Consider the following 15095-nt stretch of genomic DNA (forward strand, 5'->3'; position numbering starts at 1 on the left):
TCTGCTGCTTTGCACATCATCATCCATGTGGCAACTCCTTATCTACTCCTTTGGTCAACACTTACACACCATACAATATCACATGTGACATTCTTATCTTACCACAATATCTTGCACCTCTAGGGTGCGTTCCCACATACACACAACACCGCGATTACATCTCTCAATACCCCCTCTTAATCGAGGTGTTTCACAACTCACCCATCACCCATAACACCCGTGTAGCATTGCCAAATGCAACACGTCTCTCAACAATCCTCAATGCGAAATTGGAGTGTTGGCCAATGAACGTGTGTGCGCGTGTTTACGATCTTCGACACCGAGTCCATTTTGAGCCGACTCGCGCACAAAGGAACCACTGAATCCAATTTGAACATAGAAGTTCGGGTGGGAACCAATCCATGCCCATGCACCTTGCATGTGCATTGCTCATGCACACATCACGACAACCATTTTTGAGCTTCTCGGTGAGCTCGGACAGGGTAACCTCATATCAATGGGTGAATAGACATCTCGTTTTGAGCACGCAGGCTCGGTTACGGTTACCCCTAAGTACATGGGTGAAATGTTTTACAACTTCCATTTGACCATAGTCAGGCATGGTACCCATCATGCGTGAACACAAAAGATTTTCCTGTACTTCATAAAAAACAAGCTTTCAAAAGCTTTTGACTAGGAAATTTGTGATCACCAAAGAACAATTCAAGATGGCGTAGATCTTCCATATGAACTTGCCTTTACCTAAGGCTCTTTACGCCACACACGTTTATTTGAGATAGCTACATCCGATATCGTCTAATGCTATCCACACAAGCGAGATGAGCTTCCATAGTCTTTGTAGTTTGATCTCCTTCTTGCCATGATTAGGGCTTTTCTGTTGCTGTGCATGTTTTACCTTCTTTGAACATTACTTGACCTCAGCGCTGAAGTGTACACTCTATTGTACACTCTTTGCTTCTCTAATGTGTCTAAGGTCGGTGTTGATCATGGCGTGCTGAGCTTGATTGCCATAGCCGTCCTTGAGATCTGCCGCACAATGAGGACTCAGTTACTTCAACTGCCCTCTCCGGCAAGTCTCTATCCGGCGGTGGTCTTCTTTTTGGTCTTTGACTTTGCCTTGTCGAAGCCGCTGTTACTCTTTTACATTGCAAAGCCCTCCCGTGTACATGCGTTGTTTCTTTTACTTTTTTTTTAAACTATGTTGATGAGGTTCGATGCTTGCTCGGCTGTGTTCCAGTTGGCCTTCAATCACTTTGCAAAGCTCCACACAAAGAGCTTCTTTTAGATAAACTTGGCAGCATTGGTTCTTTTCCGGTATCCCCAAGTTGTAAGCTTTGTTGTGAGAATTTCACAACTGTTATCATGACCATATTGAGCTTCCATTGTGCTCCAAATATGCATGCATCCATTGTTGTATGCCCCAAAGGGTGCTTCTCCAAACACGAGTTTCCCCCATAGAGAAACCACAAGGTACATAAACCAGAAAAATGAATGCTCCAATAGCATCCACGACCAGTTCGTCTTTCATGAGGAAATCAGTGAGCACAATCAGCTCCACTTGGGCTCCAACCAGCTCCCACAATTGCTTGTTTTCACATGAACAAGCATGCACCTCACATCCTTGCCAAATTGCAAGGTACTAAGGGATTCACACATCCCAAAATAGCAACCCTTTTCCAAAATTTCATGAGGCAAAACTCACAAAACCAACCTTCTTGATACACTCTTGTCTCCTTGGTAGCTTCCTTGTTGACACCGAAGACTCCATAGCCTTCATACTTGTTGAAATCTCCATTTTCAGCTTCTTTGGGTACACCATAATCTCCAAATCTCGATGAGTATAATCTCTCTCCAAATGCAATACTAATGACAATGAGTGTGCTAAATTTTTTAATAATAAATTGAAAATAAAGCTTAATCAAATAGCCTCATAAACAAGAAAACTATACATAAATATTCACCATGACCAAGAGCCTACTCAAGCTTTGATACCATGTTAACAATTCTAAAATGGGATTGATCATGGTGATAGACACAAGATTAAGCATAAGATTAAGGTGGGTTATACCACACTAAAAACTCCATGACGAGAGAGAGAGAGAGAGAGATTGCACACTCAACACAAGTTCTCTATTTTATTGCATTTACAATGAACTATACAATGATATAGGCCTTCTAGCCTTATCCCACTTTACATATCATTATCCATGTGGCAACTCCTTTTCCACTCTTTTGGTCAACACTCACACACCACACAATATCACATGTGGCATTTTTATCTTACCACAATATCTTGCACCTCTAGGGTGCGTTACCACATATACACAACACCGCGATTATATCTCTCAATAGATATCATGGCACATCTAAGACAAACGTTTGAGATGACTGATCTCAGTCTTCTCTCATATTTTCTTGGCATGGAGGTGGTGCAGCATCCTGATGGTATTTTTGTGTCACAATAAAAGTATTGTCTTGAACTCATTACTTCCTATTTTCTTGATGGTGCTACCCTTGTGGCCGCCCCACTGGATCCAACCATCAAACTTACAAAGGAAGCGGATTCACTGTCACATGAAGAGCGAGCCTACCGCCAAGTGGTTGGGAAACTCATATGGCTCACTAACTCTAGATCTGACATTTCCTATTGCACATCCATATTAAGTCAGTATTTCAATCTCGGAAGGAGCCACATTGGAGTTCAGCGATGAGGGTTGTTCGCTATCTAGCGGTTACCTATCTATATGTTCGGACTTCACTACGGTTGTGGATTCACCCTACGTGGTTACATGGACTTCGATTGGGCCGGTGATATTGATGCCCGGTGCTCCCATTTGGCCCGTTCTCTTGGTCTAGCAAGAAGCAGGATACCGTTGCAGGTTCTTCAGCTGAGGCCGAGTACCGGGCCCTTTATGACGCCACCGTTGAGGCTATGTATCTCTGTCAGCTTCTTGAGGAGATGCGTGTTCCCATGGACACCGCTACTACCATCTACGTTGATAGCAAAGTGCGATTGCCCTCGCCGGCAATTATATTTTTTCTAATCGTACCAAGCATGTTGGTGTTCATTTTCACTTTACCAAGGAACAGGTTGAGCTTGGTATCATCAGGCTCCAGTACATTCCTACGGCGGACAACCATGCCGACTTTCTTACAAAGTCCGTCAATCGGCCTATCCTCGAGCGTCTTCGCAAGCGGATCGGCATTGGTCCTCCACCATCACCCTCAGCATCTTGAGAGGGAGACCGTCCTCACCAGTTATCTATCATTGTTGTAAAGGGCGCATGAGTAAGTGAAAGCTCCGTGAGGGCACTGCTCATGTGAAAACCCTATGCATAGCATTTACCATCTTGCATACCCTTAGCATTGCATTCTGTTTTTTGTGTTTGGGGTGCATGTGTGAATGAAAACCCATATGGGCGTTCATGCATGTGAAAACCCCTTGCATTGTGGCATTGATCGAGTACGAGCCCAAACTCAAAGGACTCTACCAAAGATGAAGAGAAGAACGAATGATCTACACCCGTTCATCTTCTCTCATGGTCCCCTTTTGGCCTAAGAGGGGGGTTGAGACAACCAGGCTCAAAAGGGCACAACAAACAGCCCAAAAGGCCTCTTAATATGGGCCCCAGAAGGCCCTCAATTAAAGGCCTTACAAAGGTGTAAAAATTGGCCCAACAGTGCCAGCCGACCTGGTGGTTGGGGGGCCAGCGCTATATAAAGCATGTGCGCAGCCCCCTCCTTCAAGGCATTCATCATTGATCATCTTCATCAACCGAGATCGGCAGCCACCCTGCTTCACACATTGATCATCAAGCAGTGGCGTTTCTGCCCCACTGTAGTACACACAGCATATATCGCCAACGCTCTACCTCCTGCGCAGCACACCACTGCAACAGCCCAAATCAATGTGGCAACCTGCTGCCCCCACAGCATACAACATCGGGCATACATCCACAGCATCAGCAGCGCGGCACTCTGCCCCTGTTGCTACAGCCACAACAGTCTTGCGTTTTGTAGGCCCTGCTCAGCACCCTGTGTTCTCAGCCCTCTACACCTCTCGAAGTGCCACCGCAGTCACGACGCGAGCCTTCATCATCGACCGTGCTCTTGCTACGACTTCGTCCTTGCTTCATTGGCAGTCTACTACTCAGAGTCGCTTCATCAGTATCTCATATCAGAGGCCCTCTTGTACTGTATTACTTTCACCGTTATACATACACTCATTCATCCATTTCATGTTGTGTTGATCTCTCGCACATTTGGTTCTTTCGTCCTTTTGCCCTCACAGACAAGAGAGCTGCCAGGGGCGTGCAGGACCTTAGGGCCATGGAGCTGTGAGCAAGTGGCTTGGCTTGGTGGTATGGCACGTTAGGTTGGGGTCATGTGAGCTTGGCAGTGTCACGACAATTAGACCTCAGGTTCAAGGTACTGCCGCCTTTAGCTCCCAAACAACCCTTTGTGGTGCTTGTGGCTTTGGAACAGCTGCCCCTTGGCCAAGTTGTAGTGGAACCCGTGTGAGTGGCACTTGAGGGATTTGACAGCCCCACTATGGAGCACCCCGGTTTTGTGTTCTTTCCAGTACAGCGCTGGATTGGGCCAGCATATCTAGCTGCGTAGGATTGACAGCATGCTGACAGCAGCTGTCCATTGGCGAGCCCATGGTATATATCTACTGCCTTTGGGAGACCGGGTGGCCAGCAATCATAAGCCTTGTGCCCACCATGAGGCTCCTCTGGTACCAATCACACGAATCATACGAAGAGTGTGATCTTCCTCAGCCAGAAGATACCCTAGAGCCTTCTCCATAAGTCCATTAAAGGAGGGTGAAAAAGGGAGAAGAGGAGAGAGGAGGGGGGGGGGAGGCAATCCTTAGGAGACCTAGCGGCGGTGCCTTTGATATTTCTTGAAGGCACATTATTTTTCCTGCCCCATGGCAGTGCTATTATAACTTGGTTGAACACAATGCTAATCAATACACTTAAATACACTAAGATTTGATGGACACTTGCTCAAATACAAGAAGTAAATTGCTGAATTGACAAGAGACACACAATGAGCCGGAACGGCCGACCCCTCCTTCAAATAAAGTATATTGATCTTGGGAGAATCAAGTACATAGTGTCATGGGCATTTTTGACCAGATTTCCATACCAATGCATATGAATACAGTATTGTAAACAAGTGGTTGTCTTTGTAGACTTGCAATCCACACTACCCTCTCAAGTGCCCATGTTCCCTACCATCTGCTCTCTTTTGTTCCACCAACACATGGTAGCAACAATCTCTAAGAGAGCACGTAGGACAAGAGAACACTACATAGGGTATGTGATCTTGTAATCCGGTTCCTCCCTCGTGCTACTTGCTTCCATATTTAAGCGTAAAAGCTTACCAATAGCAAGTAGAGTCGATGACAGCGGAAGTCTTTGCGATGGAAGTCCTTGGAGTGTTGAGATCTTCGATTTGTCGCCTTTCTTTGCGACAAGTCTTCAAGAGGATGAAGGGAACCTTGGGAAAGTTTCCCCTATGGTTCAACTTGAGAAAGGAGGGCTGAAATTAGGGTTTTCACCAAAAAGACCAGAAATTACAGCAATAAAGAGAGCTGTTTTGCTGAATTTCAGTCATTGGGAGTGTGTAGGAGAGTGATTAGCATCCGGAATCACTCTTCAAAGCTTGAAAATCACCTTAGCAAGCTTGGAAATGGAGTTGGGAAGGAGAATGTGCAAAAAATGCAGTCCAACAGCCCTCATGAAGGAGGCGCCAATCTCTAGAGAGAGGAAGAGGAGTGAGGTGGTGAGTTGTCCAGTGTAGGTGGCAGGCAGGTGCTTTGTGGAGCAAGCTAGAGTGGACACATGGTTGGTTACTTCCTTTGTACAAAGGGAATAAGGTCTAGGCGGTGGACATTGGGTTATGTCCACCTCGGGACATCAGTGTGTGTGAACACCGGGCTGGTCATAATTTATAAGTGAGTTTTGGTTGCCCAAAACTTAATGAAGTGTGTACACACTCACTTATAAATTAGTGCTAACTCCTAAGGCTAGGTTTATGACCAATACTTACGACGTGTCACATGCCACATAACCATGTCAGTAGACAGTTTCACACGCGTAGTTCGTGGGCGGGCGTCCCCTTACCCGGAACTACACATTGGTCAAGCAAGCATGAAAACAGCATGCAATTTCAATTGCAACCAAGCACATAAAGATGCTAAGCAATGCAGCATTGGTATGGACAATCCTCGTTCATGAGACTATACCAAAATAGATGTGCTCCAGGCAAGTACACGAGGTACCAGACGCAATGGAACACCAATCCACCAAGCATTTCCGGGCATGTACATGGAGGCACAAGTCCCAACGGAAAGCCAAGTCCACAGTATCGCATGAGTGGCATCAATCCTCGGCATATATAACTGCCATGGACACCAGTCCAATGTACATACATGATAAGAAAGCACGGGTGAACCAATTAGGTGGCCAAATGGTGACATTCCCCTCGGCTTCTAAACAGTTGTCCGCAACTGAAAAGCATCCAAATATGTCTGAAGCATATGTGGGCAATCTCTGAAGAACTCTTCATCTACTCATTTAGTATCAATGGGAAGATAGTTCTTAAACTTCACAAGGTAACGCCTCACAACTTTGCCTGCAGCAAGCTTGCGTTCCTTGTGATACATCTGCTTTAGCTGCAAGATCTCCTCAAGCTCATTCACTTTTGGTGGATCCTCAATGACCGTTCCACTGGGCTTCGGCCCTACATACTTGTGAAGGAGACTCACATGAAAAGCATTGTGTATGTGCCAATGACTAGGTAATGCCAATTTGAAAGCCACTTCATTGATCTTCTCGATCACTCGAAAAGGCCCATAGTATCTGGTTGCAAGCTTAGGATATGCACCCTCTTTGCTAGGCCTCTTTGCAAGTCTTGCTTTGTCAAATTTCAGCAATATCCAATCATTCTCTTTAACATCCAATTGCCTTCTATGCTTGTCGGCAGCCCTTTTATCTTGTCTTGTGACCTTGCAATGGCTGTCCGCACCTGAGCAAAAGCAATATCCAAGTCTCTCACATACTCATCAGCTGCAAATATCTCATCCTTTGTGCGAAGGATGGGTGGCAAAACCACCTTACCATAAACAATCTCAAACGGGGCTTTTCCCGTAGATGCATGCACCGTGTTGTTGTATGCAAATTCCACAAGCGGTAAGTACTTCTCCCAAAAAGACTTCTGATCCGCCACATAACATTTCAAGAGATCCAACACGGTTGAATTTGCAGCCTCACTTTGCCCATCCGTTTGAGGGTGATAAGTTGATGAGAAGTCCAATTTGGTGCCCATATTATCAAATAAGGCCCACCAAAAGAGACTTGTAGTCTTGGGATCTCTATCCCCCACAATGGACTTCGGCATTCCATGATGTTTGAACACTTGTGCAAGATATATTTTAACCATATGCTCAGCTTTGATGGTCTTTTTGACCGGCAAGAAATGAGCTTGTTTGCTAAACCTGTCCACAATTGTCCAAATTGCATCATTACCCTGTTGGGTCCGTGGCAAGTCCATAATGAAATCTATTGTAATACTTTCCCATGGCTGCGTGGGAATAGGCAATGGCTGAAGCAAACATGGTGCCTTTTGCCTATCAAATTTTACCTTTTGACAGGTGATACATGCACGTACATGTGCCTCTATGTCCTTCCGCATACCTGGCCAAAAGAAATACTGCTCAATCATGTGCGTAGTAGACATTATGCCTCTATGACCAGCATATGGAGGAGCATGGCACTCATCCAAAACCTTTTGCCTCATGTCAGACATCACACATAGGCAATTATCTTTCATGAGATAACCCTCTTTGATCACATATGAGGCATGTGCATGATCAGCCATCAAATCAGCCCAAATAGTGGCAAAATCAGCATCCGTATGATACAAATCATGCATGGTAGACAAGTCTCCATGAGAGGCAACCGAGATAGTTGCTACATACGGCTTTCGTGACAATGCATCGGCCACTACATTCTTCTTTCCCGGGGTGTACAAGGTCTGAAAATGAAACATAGAGAGGAAATTGGCCATCCTCATATGCTTCTCTGACAACTTAGTTTGGGTAAGAAAATACCTCTAACTCTGGTGATCTGTCTTCACAGTGAAATCAGTCCCAAGAAGGTAATGTTTCCATATAGTAAGTGCATGAATTACAGCCAAGAGCTCTTTCTCATAAATGCCAAGAGATAGCTCTGCATCATGTAATCTACGGCCCTCATAAGCCATGGCATGTCCCTCTTGATTACGGACAACTTCTCTGCAATTTCCAGATGCATCACATTCCACACAAAAAGACTTTTGCAAATCCGGAATGATCAACACTGGACCATGAGTAGTTGCATCTTTCAATTTGAGGAATGCATCCCTCTCTACATTAGTCCATTTGAACACGGCCTTCTTCTTTGTCAAATCATGCAAAGGAGAAGCAATCCATGCAAAGTGCCGAATGAACCTGCGATAGTACGAGCATAATTCGAGAAAACTACGGATCTCATGCACCGAACTCAATTCGGGCCAATTCCGAATTGCATCAATCTTTGCAGGATCCATCCGCACTCCATCTTTGGACACAATATGCCCAAGATAATGTATCTCTGACAAGAAGAACTCACTCTTCTTTGCATTTATCAAGAGTTTATGCTTATGGAGTTCTTCAAAAACAATGGCCAAATGAGCTCTATGCTCTTCTTCGGTCTTCGAGAAGACTAGGATGTCATCAAAGAAGACACCTGTAAATTTCATGTACCCACGGAATATGCGATCCATCATTCTATTGAATGTAGCTGGGGCATTTGTAAGACCAAAAGGCATAACAAGATACTCATAAAGCCCAAATGCTGTCCTGAAAGCAGTTTTGCGTACATCCTCAGGCACTACACGCACTTGATGATATCCACTCTGAGATCAATTCGGCAGAAGCATGCCGATCCATCCAACTTGTCAAGGATGTCGTCTATGCGTGGAATCGGAAACAGATTCTTGATGGTAAGCTTATTCAAAGCTCTATAATCCACACACATACGAAAGGATCCATCCTTCTTTTGAACCAAGAGGACGGGTGAACAATATGGGCATAGTTGTTTCTCGTACCGGTACGAATGGGTTCGTACGGTACGATATCGTACGGATCGTACGGTACGAGTTATTTATTTATTTATTTATTTTTTCTTGGAAAAAAATAAATCCAAATGCTAAAAAAAATATAGAAACCCCGCTTTACGAAGATCCCAAATGCTCGCAATACTTCGCAACTTTCGTGTCCACTCAGTATTCCATATGGGGTTGTTGAGAGACCTAAAAAATTTGGCATGGTAAACTGGTAGTGTACACTTGATTGGTAGGATGAGAGAATCTTGCTACATCACTTGGGGATCCCTGGTATAGGTAGGCTAGACAATTAGATTCTCAAGTTATGCACGAGGGAGAAGATTTGGACATGGCCATTTTGATCTAGAGAGGAGTCCCTAAACTTATCACCCTAGATGCACTCCTCGTATTTGTGCAAGGACGGTCCCTTAGTCATAAACGCTACACTGGGAGACCTTTGGTATTGCATTACCCATCCAGGTTCTTTTTTGGAGACAATCGGGAGATCCAACCGGGAGATACACATATCCATGTTCTGGTTCCTCAAGCACTGTAGACTCCTTCCCTCACATTCAAGCTTGAAGCTCCATAGGTTGTTAAGTGTAAAAAATAAAAACCGTATTTTATCGTACGGTATCCAAAAATTTCATATCGTACCAAAAATTCCCGTACGGTATCGTATCGTACGGTATCGTATTTTCGTACCGTGACAACCATGAATATGGGGAAGAGCTTGGCTGAATCAAACCCTTCTCAAGAAGCTCATTTACTTGCTTCATGATCTCCTCTTTTTGGGATGCACTTACACGATAGGCTGGCCCATTAGGCGGTGAGCTATCCGGCATAAGATCAATGCGATGGTCTTCCGGTCGTATGGGTGGCAACTCATTTGGTAACTCATCAGCAAAACAATCATCGTGCTCTTGCAAAAATTTCAGCCTATCATTACTAAGAGTGTTTACATGTGCATTACTTTCCTCAACATGATCTTGTACAAAAATCAAGTACGCAAAAACACTCTTTTTCATTACTTTCTTAATTTGTACATGAGATACAAGGGGAATGGTATCACCCTCTTCACCAGCATCAATTACATGCTCTCGGCCTTTATGCATGAAGGTGATCCTGTTGGTCTTGTAAGCCTTGCACGGATCAATACGTGTATGCCAAGGCTTTCCAAGTAATACATCACAACCATTCAAAGGCGCCACAAGAAAATCCTCATGATCCACATAGCCTTGAATGTGTATGCGCAACTTGCCAAAAATAGGCATGACCTGCACTTCTCTACCAACAAAGGCAGCCCCTGCTTCAATTTGAGGACCCATGTCCTCCACTTCAATACCCAAAGCAATTGCCATCTGTGTGGATATGAAATTTTCAGATGCACAATCATCAAACATGAACAAAGCGGGCTGATACATACAACCCTGTCTTTGCTATCATGTGAAGTGTTGCTCTACACATCTGGAACTATATGCACATTAGGCTTTGATGCATTTGCATTATCACGCTTCCTCTTGTTTAGGTATGCCTTTGCAATATGCTTTGTGCTGCCACAAGTAAAGCATTTCCCCTTGCTCATATATTACTTTTTCTGCCCCGGAGTGAGACCATAGTCTCTCAGTTTGAAGGGACGCTTCTTGATAGTGTTATTTTCAGCCTTTGGACCATTTTTATCTTGGTTTTGGTCCTTTTTAGGTGGCTGTCCATCATTTTGCAGGTTTTGGACAGTCCTCTCTTAGCCTTGAAATGAGGGTTTAGCCTTATTGGATCGACTCAATTTGAGTTCCAATTGCTCGGTGGCGGTGGCGGCGGCGGCGGCGATTACTTGGTGTAAGGTATGACCAGGATACATTTGTTGTACGCGGGTTGCAATCCCGATTGAAACCTTCTCTTCCTTTCCGCCACGGTGACATGCATAAATGGAGGGGCAGCAGTGCCTTTCATAAACATGCTTACATGCCGGATCATGGATTTCTGAGTGAAATCCTCATCACTGAAAGCAATATCAAATTGGGCAATAAAAGCAAGTGCCTTTGATGCATCATATTCTCCATGATATGTGTCAAACTTCACATATTTGTCTCCGGCTTTGAAGTCACGAGACTTTGATGCATGTGCCTGCATCTATTTCCCCCATGTTTGTCCATTGGGACAGCCCCGGTGACTGGCATCATTTTTGGACCAAAAGGTGATGCATAAGGCATAGATACATGTGCCCTGTAAGCATGAGGCATGGCTGGCCCCTCAACATGCATTGATACATTTTTAGCCATAGCTTCTCCCTCACGAGCACATTGGAAGGCATGAGTGGCATGAGAGATACGCGGAATACCTGCACCAATAGAAAATTGTAGCCCATGTTGCATGTGTTGTGCATGCATATTTTCAGCCGGCAATGGCATTTGACATACATTTTGACCACTGCCATAAACTTTGTATCCTTCACGGGCTACATAAGGTATTCTTGCATGGCGTGAAGTCACTGATTGTTCCTCTCCCATAGCATGGAGATTCGTCCTCTTAGACATAAGTTCTTGTTCGGGCACCTATGGGGATTCCAATACATGTGGAATGGTTGCCTTTTTTGCATAGGCATCCTCGGTACGAGCCAAGTATGCACGTGCTGCATTCCTTGGTTGCATGTGCAACTCTTGAGCAATCATTGCCATTGCATGATCTATATAAGATTCAGCTTTCTTGGCCTTTAAACGGTCATATACCAATGGATCCTCGCGGCGGTAGAGATTCAATTCTTCTTGTTGTGCATGGAGAAGAGCTTGCATACGAGTAAGTTCAGCCCTCAAGACTATGGGCTCTTCTTCCTGCATCTTCTCTTTGCCACGGGATGGTTGTTCCACATATTCATGTTCCCTATTGTGCACCACATGAGTTTGCTCATCCTGTAAAGCATTGGAAGCATGCATTTCATTGTCCCTGCCTCTTGTGTTAGCATCTCCAATATTCATTGTATGGCTGTCCATAATGTTCTAAGTGTAGAGATAGCTAGTGTTCACGGTGATCGTCTCTCACGATAGAAGTGAAAGAGAACCGTATGCTCTGATACCAATGTAACTTGGTTGAACACAATGCTAATCAATACACTTAAATACACTAAGATTTGATGGACACTTGCTCAAATACAAGAAGTAAATTGCTGAATTGACAAGAGACACACAATGAGCCGGAACGGCCAACCCCTCCCTCAAATAAAGTATATTGATCTTGGGAGAATCAAGTACATAGTGTTATGGGCATTTCTGACCAGATTGTCATACCAATGCATATGAATACAGTATTGCAAACAAGTGGTTGTCGTTGTAGACTTGCAATCCACACTACCCTCTCAAGTGCCCATATTTCTTACCATTTGCTCTCTATTGTTCCACCAACACATGGTAGCAACAATCTGCAAGAGAGCACGTAGGACAAGAGAACACTACACAGGGTATTTGATCTTGTAATCCGGTTTCTCCCTCCTGCTACTTGCTTACCAATAGTAAGTAGAGTCGATGACAGCAGAAGTCTTCGCGGCGATGGAAGTCCTTGGAGTGTTGAGATTTTCGATTTGTCGCCTTTCTTCGCGACAAAAGCCTTCAAGAGGATGAAGGGAATCTTGTGAAAGCTTCTCCTATGGTTCAACTTGAGAAAGGAGGGCTGAAATTAGGGTTTTCAGCAAAAAGACCAGAAATTACAGCAATAAAGAGAGCTGTTTTGCTGAATTTCAGTCATTGGGAGTGTGTAGGAGAGTGATTAGCATCCGGAATCACTCTTGGAAGCTTGAAAATCACCTTAGCAAGCTTGGAAATGGAGTTGGGAAGGAGAATGTGCAGAAAATGCAGCCCAACAGTCCTCATGAAGGAGGCGTCAATCTCTAGAGAGAGGAAGAGGAGTGAAGTGGTGAGTTGTCCAGTGTAGGTGGCAGGCAGGTGCTTTGTGGAGCAAGCTAGAGTGGACACATGGCTGGTTACTTCCTTTGTACAAAGGGGATAAGGTCTAGGCGGTGGACATTGGGTTATGTCCACCTCGGGACATCAGTGTGTGTGAACACCGGGCTGGTCATAATTTATAAGTGAGTTTTGGTCGCCCAAAACTTAATGAAGTGTGTACACACTCACTTATAAATTAGTGCTAACTCCTAAGGCTAGGTTTATGACCAATACTTACTACTTGTCACATGCCACATAACCATGTCAGCAGACAGTTTCACACGCACAGGGTTTGCAGGCGAGCGTGCCCCTACCCAGAACTACTCATTGGTCAATATACCAAAATAGACGTGCTCCAGGCAAGTACACGAGGTACTAGACCCAATGGAACACCAATCCACCGAGTATTTCCGGGCATGTACACGGAGGCACAAGTTCCAACGGAAAGCCAAGTCCAGAGTGTCACATGAGGGGCATCAATCCCCGGCATATACAACTGCCATGGAAACCAGTCCAATGTACATACATGATAAGAAAGCACGGGTGGACCAATTGGGTGGCCAAATGGTGACAACGACTGGCACCTTGGACCCCAGTGGTGAGAGCTCATTAGCAGCTGTGGTACATATGACAGGTGTAGTGCAGTGAGGTCTCTGAGGGCTCTGTCACCCAGCTATCGGGGACTATCTACTCTATCTAGCTGGACCTCGTTCACACGCCAACAATGCCAGGCTGCCTTCCTTTGCATGTGGAGCTCAGGTCCCTTCCTCACATGAGGGGATACTGGTGGCACTTGGCATTACAGGCCCGAGTGTCGCCCCCGCCCCCCCCCCCCCCCCACCCCCCCGCTTCTCTTCCTTGCTGAACTTTGGAGGAGGCTCTGGTGTAGCTTCTCACCAGGGAAGATCACACACTTCTATGGTTGGCATGTGAAGCCTTGCGGTGGGCACATGAACAGTGATTGTTTGTCCTCTGGTCTTCTGTAGGCAATCCTTGCGGCAGTGCGTTCGGAATTTCCCAAAGGCACAGTAGGTTTGGCGGTGAATCATGTGCCTCTTCACTTGGGCTCTGAATACATTCAGGACTATCATTTGTGGGACCATTGCATGGGCGACAAATCTGGGACCGGCACTTCTCTATGAGGAGATTGACAAGGGCCTCGCGCTTCAGCTCACTCATTTTAGGATGACTGCCACCGCCGCCGTGGATGCCTTAGCGGCACCTTTGCAAAACAAATCATCCCCCCCCCCCCCCCCCCCCCCCCCCCGGCGTCAAACTGTGGTGGAACCCTGTCACCCTACCGGCAAAGACTATGAATTACACTCTCTGCTTGTTTATAAAATGGTTTTCATAGTATGACATATGCAACTCTAACACCTCCTTAGCGATCTGCAGTTCCTTTATCATTTTGGTGGATTGTCCCTCTATACTTCTGCTACTGTCCAATTTGGCGTTTCTGAATTTTATTTCATGAAAATGGTAACTAATTTTTCTGGGAAAAATGTACAGAAGGGTGTTGCTGAGAAAGGGGTTGCCCAACTTGAGAAATCTATTGGGGCAAAAATTGAAGCCTTGGTGTCGAGGCAACTGCAGACACAATTTCAAACCAATGGAAAGCAAGCATTACAGGTTATTTTATTGCAAGTTTTTTTTTTCCAAAATTTTTTGTAAAGAAAACAGTAGGTATCATGGCTTTTGGAAAAAAGAGGAAAACATCTCTCCTATTGCAAGCTGATTGAAAATATTCCCATTATTTGAATGGCTTGAACAGACTTATGAACTAATGCTGACTGCTGTCATGTATGCCCGGGTCCTTGTTTAAAGTCTCATTGTTTGTTGTGTAACTGCAGGAGGGATTGCGTTCTTGTCTAGAGGCATCTGTGATCCCAGCTTTTGAGCGGGCTTGCCAAGAAATGTTTGGACAAGTGGATGCGGCCTTCCAGAAGGGCATGTTGGATCACCGAACGCATGCACAACAACAGTTGGCCACCTCTCATAGTGCCCTTACGGCCTCCTTGCAGGCATGCT

The 15095-nt window shown here is 45.1% G+C and overlaps 1 protein-coding gene across 3 annotated transcripts in view; it reads left to right on the forward strand.

The window, feature by feature from the left end:
• LOC147624292 (enhancer of mRNA-decapping protein 4-like) overlaps positions 1-15095 on the forward strand; it is a 44009-nt gene that overhangs the window by 27727 nt on the left and 1187 nt on the right. For 2 of the 3 annotated variants that reach the window (XM_086819262.1, XM_086819263.1), the window contains 2 exons: positions 14577-14696; positions 14918-15088. In XM_086819262.1, the coding sequence (XP_086675388.1) occupies positions 14577-14696; positions 14918-15088 (291 nt within the window). The remainder of the gene's footprint in view (positions 1-14576; positions 14697-14917; positions 15089-15095) is intronic. The other variant, XM_086819264.1, reaches the window with a different exon arrangement.

Source organism: Cibotium barometz, chromosome 25 (assembly GCF_041138505.1).
Source record: "Cibotium barometz isolate CiBa-2024 chromosome 25, ASM4113850v1, whole genome shotgun sequence".
NCBI lineage: Eukaryota > Viridiplantae > Streptophyta > Polypodiopsida > Cyatheales > Cibotiaceae > Cibotium > Cibotium barometz.